At 40.1% G+C, this 9,754-nt stretch overlaps 1 protein-coding gene across 5 annotated transcripts in view; it reads right to left on the reverse strand.

Moving 5' to 3' along the window:
* Window positions 1–1,114, reverse strand: part of RALGAPA1 (Ral GTPase activating protein catalytic subunit alpha 1) — a 243,060-nt gene extending 241,946 nt beyond the window's left edge. Inside the window, exon 1 of one of the 5 annotated variants that reach the window (XM_087823517.1) lies at window positions 866–1,114. In XM_087823517.1, coding sequence (XP_087679643.1) covers window positions 866–971 — 106 coding nt within the window. In that variant the 5' untranslated portion in view covers window positions 972–1,114. The remainder of the gene's footprint in view (window positions 1–865) is intronic. The other 4 variants (XM_087823523.1, XM_016198437.2, XM_087823510.1 and 1 more) reach the window with 4 other exon arrangements.
* Window positions 1,115–9,754: the final 8,640 nt, after the last annotated feature.

Consider the following 9,754-nt stretch of genomic DNA (forward strand, 5'->3'; position numbering starts at 1 on the left):
ATTAAGATTCAGACATTTGGATTCAAAACTGCATTCTGCCATTAACTCTCTGTATTAACTCAGGCAAACTAACTTTCTTTCATCAAAAAGACCCAAGTACTGGACCAGATATTTTATAACTATTATTACAGCCTTTATCAGTCTACGAAATGACCCAGTATCCAAGATTCCTTTAACACTATATTCAAAACTCAGAGCACTCTTTGGTTTGCCAGCAAAACAGAAGTAGAGGGAAACAGACGTAAGAAATTTTTAATTAAGTAAAAGTAGAATTCTATGTAATTCTCTAGAAACACAGGAAGCTATAAACTACCTTGTTTGTTATAATTAATAGTTCTCTCATTTAGACAGTAGTGACGAAAACGGTGCATTAATAAAGGGCGGGGCTCTTTCCCACAAGCTTTTTGGGAGCCGCCCACTTCCCAAAAAGGTGTAACTGCTTCCTCCTGGCCCTTATTAGCCTAGAAACTTGAAAGATTAAAGTCTACGTAGTCTGAGAGTTTATTTTCTTTTCACTTGGGTAGGGATGACGGTAGTCATCTATCTGACAAACATATCCTATAAACACCATTATCCACAGTACCAAGTCTACGAAAGTCTAAGAAAGACCTAAGTTTTTAGAATAACACTAGTTTCAAAAAATGATTTCAGACTATTAACTCAAAATTAGGTAACCTTGTGTCAGTGGTGATTAGTTTTGACAACTGCCAAGTTTTCTCTTCCCACATTAACCGCCCTCCCGCTTCCCTCCAGAGGCGACGCCTCATCCTCTCCTCCCGCACCGCGCCAGGACCCGGGGGAGAGCCCCGGAGAGGGAAGGCCGGGCAACCTAGGCCTCTGGGCGCCGCCACCCCTCGCTCCTCACCGATGACGCATCGCAGGTGCTTGAGGCGGGTCAGCGCGTCCTTCTTGGTGTCCAGCACCTTCTGGGTAGATTTCTTCACGTCCCCGTGCGGCTTCTTGGAGAACATCCTGCGGCTGCTGCCGCCACGGCAGTCTCCAGCCCCCGCCCGGCCCGGTCCCGGCGGCGGAAAGTGGAGGGAGTGGGCGGGGAGGAGACTAGCGTGAGCCGCTCATTCACTCCCCAACCTTGCGGGCCCCGGAGCAGCCGACTCCTCCCAGATCCAGGCCGGGGCCGCCACCTCCACCCGCCTCGCGCCGCGGCTGCAAGGAACCTTCGGCTCCGGCTCCAATATGGCGGATCCCTTCTCCCAGCAGTGCATGGAGCAAGGGAGACCTGGGTAGGTCGCCGGCCGCCGCCGCCCGCTTCCTGCGGCGGCCGCTCGCAGCCACAGGCCGGAGCCCGGGACTGGAGCCGCGGGGGTGGGGCTCTCGGCAGCAGCAACACTATTCCTCTCTCCCTGAGGCCCCCTTAAGGTTAAAGCGTCTTTAGCAGCTTAGACCTCGCAGAGAGACTGAGTGTAGGGGATTTCACGACTCTGCCGTCAGTGGAGCATGGTCCCCGTGGCAACCGCCCTCTGACGTCTGACGTCAAATTTTCTTGACGTCATGCCAGCGTGAGATCATCCGTGATATTATCCCCCCTTTGGTTTCCTGTGTAAGCAGCTAAAGGAGGAGCCCGGGAAAGAGGAGGTAATTACTGCGTCCGTTATTTTAAGCAAAGTGATTCCTAGCCGAACTCCCAGAGTAGTATCGTATACTTTTTGTTTATAAAGCTCCTTCATCTCTGCTGTTTACTATATAATAGTAACTTAAGATAACTCCAAAATCTCAAAGCAGACGTGCAGTGTATTTTAGATGCCAATTCTGAAAGCATTGGTTGTAACACCCCTTCATTTACTAATTTGAATTTTGTTTAAAGGATTTTTGTTTTGCAAAGTGATGATTGAGAATTTACTGTAGTTTAAAGATTTGTAGGGTTATAGTACGTCCTCTTGGTTAAAATTACCTTGTACAAATAAATGGGTTCTCTCAAATGAATGCTGAACCAGAAAAATTACAGGGAAAATAAATATGGAGAACTTTAAGGGTGAATTTTCCTAATACGTAAAGAGGTCACAAATCCAGGAGGAAATTAAGGCACAGGTAGAAAAATTAGTAGAGAACATGGAAAAAAAAAAATCACAGAAGTGTATAATCATAACTAAAACGAAAAATACGCTCATTAGTAATTTCAAAAATCAGATTAAAACAATATTATAAAACAAATTTTAAATAGTTTTATTAAGGTGTAATTGATAGACAATAAACTACACATTTTCAAAGTGTACAATTTGGTAAGTTTGACGTTTACATACAACCATAAAAACATCACAACAATCAAAATAGTGAACATATCCATCACCCCCTCGAAGTTTCCTCTTGCCCCTTTGTTATCCCTTCCTCCCACTCCCCCACCCGTGGTCCCCAGGCAACCACTGAGTTTCTGTCACTTAGAGTTTGAATTTTCAAGTTTTGTAAAAATGTAAGCATACAGTATACTCTTTTATTCATTTATTTTTGGTCTGGCTCCTTTTACTGAATATACATAATTCATTTTTAACAATAATGTAATGTTTTAATCAGTCAAATTAGTAAAGATTGTTTTTAAATTAGCTATCTTATTGATGGTGAGTGTGACAGCAGACACTCCTACTGCTTGCTCGGAAGAAGCTTTAATTACTACAAGCTTACTGGGAATTAAAATTCGGCATTATGGTCCTGGCCAGGTGGCTCAGCTGGTTGGAACATCATCCTGTTATGCCAGTGTTTCAGGTTCCATCCCCAGTCATGGCACATACAATAGTCAACCAATGAACACATGAATGGGTGGAACAACAAATCTGTTTCTCTCTCTCTCTCTCTCTCTCTCTCTCTCTCTCTCTCTCTCTCTCTCTCTCTCACACACACACACACACACACACACACATGCACACACACACACAAATTGGCATGTATCAAGACACAAAATATTTATATACCTTGGTTCATTAGTTCTACTTTTAGAATATTCTAAAAAAAATCAGAAATGGGAAAAATATTTATGTAAAAATATTAAAGCATAATTGATAACATTGAAAGACTGGAAACAATATGAATGTCTATCAGAAAGGAGATGATTGTCCAAAAGGTGGAATGTTATACATCCATGAAAATTATTAATGTGAAAACTTTTTAATGACATGGAAAATAATCAAGGCAATGTTAAGTGAAAAAGCAGATACCCAAACTGAAAATATGTATGTTATCAAAATTGTGAAAAATTATGCATATAAAATATAGTTAGAAAAAAGATTTAAAAATACTCTAAAATTGTGATTATATCTGTCAAGTATAATTGCAAGTGATTTTCAATTTCTTTATAGTTTGCTTAGTTTATTTTTTTACCAAAAAATATATATTGCTTTTAAAATTTAAAAAACAAGTTTTTAAAGAAAATTAAGAATTCTATGTAACAATTTTAAACTCACAAAGTAAATTAAGATGTATATGTAGAAATTCCTTAAAACACGGGTTTTATTAAAAATTTGTCTTTATGTTCTACTATGGCACAGAATAAGTATTTTTTGATATTTAAATTGTTATGCTTACATTACAAAATGGTTTCTTTTGATGATAGAAGAGTTGTCTGATCCCATGATTCTGACTATCATTTATTTGGTAATTTTAGACACTCGTGTCCCTGCCTGTAATCCATGTCTCTTTTCTGACATACTAATTGGACCTCACCATTTAGAGGCTCCACAAACCACTCAAATTTCGTATATATACAAAACTGTACTTGTAGCCTTTGTCCTGCCTCCTCCCAAACCTTATCCTTCTTCATCAAATATCTTCATTGATAATACCATTATCAGCCCAGGTTTTCAATTTAGAAATTACTATCATCTTAAGGCTTCTTCTCCTTTTCTCTTGTCCAGTCAGTTACCAACACCTGATGATTCTACTTCCTAAATATTTCTCAATTCAATCCTCTTCTCTCCATTATCACAACCTTTATTCAGGTTCAGAGTTTCACCATTTCTTGCCATGTGTGCTACAAATGACAGTAATTTACTCCCCACCCTCACATCCTAGCAGGATTTGAGCATACTCTCTAAGAAAATTTTAAGAGTTCTTAAAAAAACCTCACACAGACCAAGTCTTTTTTTTTTTTTTAAACATATCTTTATTAATTTCAGAGAGAGGAAAGGAGGGGGAGAGAGAGAGATAGAAACATCAATGATGAGAGAGTCATTGATCAGCTGCCTAGCCCGCAAACCGGGCATGTGCCCTGACCGGGAATCGAACCCTGATTGCCTGGATCCTAGGTCGATGCTCAACCGCTGAGCCACGCCCAGCCGGGCCAGACCAATAGTCTTATCTTCTCTCAGTACTTTAATAAAGTTAGTGTTAATGAAGAAGTGGCATGGATAAATGAAGACATCATTTCTTTTGGAAGAGGTGGAGCATAGTTTATAGATATGTATTTGTTTAAGAATATGTCTTACAGTCAGGAAATGTATATAGCACTTCAGATCAAAGAATAAAACCCACATTGAGGTAATAACTTCAAGGAAGCTAGAAGCATGTCCAGATTTTATATTTTGCTCCCACTTCATACTGATTATGACCAGAATCTCTAAGTCTGTTAAGATGACATAGGAAAAGCAGACCTGGTCACTTACCCTTTCTAAAGAGCACTTATTGAAGTGGAGATGGGGGAAAAAAGGTAATTAGCTACATTGATTGCAGTGGAGATATATATATATATTTTAATATATCTTTATTGATTTCAGAGAGAGGAAAGGAGAGGGAGAGAGAGAGATAGAAACATCAATGATGAGAGAGTCATTGATTGAGCCCGCAACCCGGGCATGTGCCCTGACCGAGAATCTAATCTCGATGGCCTGGATCCTAGGTCGACACTCAACCACTGAGCCATGCCCAGCTGGGCTGCAGTGGATATATATTGGTTTATGTGCCTGATAATCATATCCAGGTTTTCCTTTGGAAATCCACACCCTCTCTCTTGGTCTTACTTGATTTCATGGTCCACTGTCCCAGTAAGACTTGAGCATTCTAGCACCCTGGGCAAAGCAAATGTGTTTGCCTTGGGGACATAACCAGGTCAGTTCAATAAAACTCCTACAAGTATTGAAAAAGAGAAACTCTTTTTCCATGATGATGGCTTGGAACTGCTAGGAAACAACATGTGAAAAGAATTGTTGAGGATAAAGCCAACAATCTAAGAACAGAGAAGATAATTAGAAAGGAATAGAGTGAGTCTTGGTAACATTGTTTGGGCATTTGGATCCAGCTTGCATAAGTACGGTGATCTTTTTTATTTCACAGGCCAATAAAGTCCTTATTTTGCTCAAGCCAGTTTCAATCCCTTGCAATAGGAAAAACCCCGATTTACACATTTTAAAGATATTCTTCTAGGCAGAATAAGGATTACAAATTTTAAAAAGCAAACCAAAAATAAAATTGCTTGTAAATAATATTGCAGCCCTCTCCTTTTGTCTTTGCCATGACATTCACCACACTCTGTTGTAGTCATTCTATGCTTCATCTCCCTTATATTGGACTATAATCTCACAAGCCAAGGTTCCAAGGGTGGTTTTCTCTCTCTGTTTCCCTCTTTCCCCCTCTCTCTGTCTTCCTTTCTGTGTCTGTCTCTCTCTCTGCCCTCTCAATGGTACCAGGCATATGGTAGGCATTTTCACGGAAAGAATGAGTAAATAGTAGGCACTCATCAAATGCTTACTGAATTTATGCACATGTAATAAAGTTGCTGTTCTTACTGTCAATTCAGGAACAGTAACCTGCTTGTGGGGGGGACACGAGAGGAGCAGAGAGGATGATGGGAGCAGGACAAAGACAGGAGCAGACCGGAAGGTAAGCAAAGACAATCTTCCACTTTCCAGGCTCCGATTCATTGGGGACTGTCTTCCGTGCTTTCCTTCAAGTTTGAGGTGGGCTTTAAAAAATCTTTTATGTCGGTCTATTTAAACAGTGGGGAATAAATTGCTATTAGGGTCTTAAAATATCAGAGTGTGGTACATGGTTGAGACAAGAATAAGGATACAAAGAATGGGAGAAAATGAAAAGAAAAAGAATGTTAGCCTTTACTTAATAGTTCCATGATTGATCTGTGAAAATGAGTATAAGTTGTGGTCACCAGAGACTCAAACAGAAAGATAAACTTGGAGGCTACAGTTGGGGCAATTTATTGTTTCCTAACTCTATTACTAAGAATTATTTCCACATACTATTTATGTGTTTTCTTTCAAATATTTTTTCTGTTTGTTATATCATATCCCAGCTTTTTTGCTGCAAACAACTTGACAACAAAAAGATTTTTAAGCAGAACTATATATGTTTTCTACAAAATTAATCTTGGTTTCCTTTCTATTACTTGTATTCTTTTTAATCCTCTTTTCCTTATTTGCACCCCATGTAAACGTGGATATGTTGTCACTTTTTCCTCTGCAAAGAAAAATTTGGTATCCTATTACATTGATGGAATCATCCAAAGAATCTGCAGTAGCTGAAAAATATAAGTGAAATTCGGCATTTAAAATTGTTCTTGGAAACGTTCCTCTATAAAATAATTTCATTAAGAGTGAGCCTGTTTGTTTGCAGAACTGTTTTCCTCCTATGTTCTCACCCATAGTGTTGTGGGTGGGTAATAGGCTCTTCCATGGGATGAGATATGGTGGTCTTATGGCAGGATTTATTTGGGAAGTCTGTCCCTGCCCCTAGGTTTCCAATGTCCCATCTCCTTCTGTCCCACCATGGAAAAAGCCCAACCATGTCTTCAGCAGGGCCAAAATAAAAGACAGTTTCCAGAGTTTCTGCTTCATCTTAGTCCTTTGAAGCCCACGCAGTCTTCCACAGGCCCCAGATGGCCACTAGACCCGCATGGCTGCATGTTCCTGGGCAGGAGAGAGCCCAGTGCAGGTCACAGAGAAAGACCTGGGAGTGGGGGGAGGGAAAGAGGAGAAAGGAGGATTGGGGGGAAGGGAGGGAGAGGAGAGAGAGCTTCTTTGTTCCCCTGAGGTTTTAATCAGGAGCTTTGTCAAAATAACCAGTCAATTTCCCACGTTCTTGCAGACTTCCATGAGATCCACCCCCTAGCCAAAGATCTTTTTCCCAGGTTAGACTGACAAGTCCCTATGGTCAGTCACCTCCCCCTGTGCAATTTTGACTTCTGTTGTTCATGTCCTTATGTGCTTCTGCTTTCCCAGCAATCCAGTACCAGAGGTGAGGGAATGGAGGGGTGTTAATCCTTGGCCTGGCAATGCTGGCTTCCCCTGGAGTGTGTGTGAAGCTGTAGCTTCCTGGCGAAGCAGATAGGCTCAATGTACCCAGCTGACGCTGCTTAACAATGTCTGACTTCCCTTGCTGTCTTCCTATTAATAACTAGATAACTGTGGTAACAATAGCACTAGCCCTTTCCAAAATACAATGAAATATTTGATCAGCATAGAGGAATTAAAAAATTCAGCAAAGAGAGCTGCAATACTTTTGCCAAAATTAGGTTTAAAAACAGTACTTTGCGCCCGGCTGCTGTGGCTCAGTGGTTGAGCATTAACCCATGAACCAGGAGATCTCAGTTCAGTTCCCAGTCAGGACACATGCCCAGGTTGTGGGCTCGATTCCCAGTCAGGGGCGTGCAGGGGGCCACCAATCAGTGACAACTCTCTCATCATTGATGTTTCTGCCTCTGCTCTCCCCTTCTCCCTTTCTTTCTCTGAAATCAATAAAGGTATGTTTAAAAAAACAAAAAATTAAAATTAAAAAAAATGAGAGTTTAAGGGAATTTTGGGACAACATGAAATGGAACAACGTCCCCATCATGGGGGTAACAGAAGTAGAAGAAAGTGAGCAAGGGATGAACCTATTGAAGAAATAATGACAGAAAACTTCCCTAACCTGGTGAAGGAAAACACACAAATTCAGGAAACACAGCAAGTCCGAATTAAGATGAACACAAAGAGACCCACACCTAGACACATCATAATTAAAATGGCAACTGTTAAAAACAAAGAGAGAATCTTAAGGGCAGCAAGAGAGAGACAGTCAGTTACCTACAAGAGAGCTCCCATAAGGCTTCCAGCTGATTTCTCAACAAAAATACTACAGGCCAGAAGGGAATGGAATGAAGTATTCAAAGTAACGAAAAGCAAAGATCTGGAAGCAAGTCTGTTCTATCTAGCAAAGCTGTCATTCAATATTGAAGGTGAAATAAAGCGCTTCCCAGTCAAAAAAAAAAAAAAAAAAAAAAGGCTAAAGGAATTACCCCCAAAACAGAATTGCAAGAAATGCTAAAGGGACTGTTGAAAGGAGAAGAAGAAATGAGAAGGGGGGGTGGTGGTGAGGGAACATAGGCATAAAGAATAAAAATGGCAATAAGTAAGGACCTATCCATAACAACTTTAAATGTAAATAGGTTAAATGCTCTAATCAAAAGACATAGGGTAGTTGAATGGATAATAAACATGACCCATATATATATACTGTCTACAAGAGACCCACCTCAGAGCAAAAGATTCACACAGACAGAAAGTGAAAGGATGGAAAAAAATATTCCATGCAAATGGAAATTTAAAAAAAAGGTAGGGTAACAATGCTCACATCTGAAAGAACAGACTTCAAAACAAAGACCATAATAGAGACAAAGATGGAAACTACGTAATACTAAAGGGATATAATAATAAAGGGGTATATCCAACAAGAAATTACAATCCATGTAAACATATATACACCCAGTAGGAACACCAAGATATATTTAAAAATACTCTTGGAGGACTTTGAGAGACTGACAACAATACAGTCATAGTAGGGGATTTTAACACCCCATTGACACCCCTGGATAGATCTTCCAGACAAAGAAATCAAGAAAACAGCGACTATAAATGATAGATTAGATCAGATGGATTTAATTGATATTTACAGATCATTTCTTTTTTTTAAATGTATCTTTATTGTTGAAAGTATTACAGATGTCCTCTTTTCCCCATATTGATCTGCTCCATTCTGCATCCAACCCACCCGCATGCCTTCCCCATAGCAAAGTCTGTGTCCATGGGTTATGCATGTAAACATACAGGTTCTTTGATTAATCTCTCCCCACATACTCCCCCACTCCCAAATTCCCTCTGAGATCCCTCAGTTGGTTCCATGCTTCCAGGCCTCTCCGTCTATTTTGTTGATCAGTTTATTTTGTTTATTACATTCCAAATATGAGTGAGATCATGTGGTACTTGTCTTTCTCTGACTGGTTTATTTCACTTAAAACAATACTCTCCAGTTTCCTCCATTCTGTCCCAAAGGATAAGAGATCCTTCTTTTTTACAGCTGCCTAGTAATCCATGGTATAAATGTCCCACAGCATTTTTATCCACTCAGCTACTGATGGACACTTGGGCTGCTTCCAGATATTAGCTATTGGAAATTGTGCTGCCATGAACATAGGGGTACATAAGTTCTTTTTGATTGATGTTTTGGGTTTCTTAGGATGTATTCTTAGAAGTGGAATCACTGGGTCAAATGGCAGTTCAATTTTAAATTTTTGAGGGACCTCCATACTGTTTTTCATAATGGCTGCACCAGTCTGCATTCTTAACAACAGCGTACCAGGGTTCCCTTTTCTCCACATCCTCGCCAGCACTTGCCATTTGTTCATTTGTTGATGGTAGTCATTCTAACAGGTGTGAAGTGATACCTCATTGTCCTTTAAATTTTCATCTCTCTGATGATTAGTGTCTTTGAGCATTTTTTCACATATCTCTTGGCCATCTGTATGTCCTCTTTGGAGAAATGTCTG

The sequence above is a fragment of the Miniopterus natalensis genome, chromosome 1, assembly GCF_054644295.1.
Source record: "Miniopterus natalensis isolate mMinNat1 chromosome 1, mMinNat1.hap1, whole genome shotgun sequence".
Lineage (NCBI taxonomy): Eukaryota > Metazoa > Chordata > Mammalia > Chiroptera > Miniopteridae > Miniopterus > Miniopterus natalensis.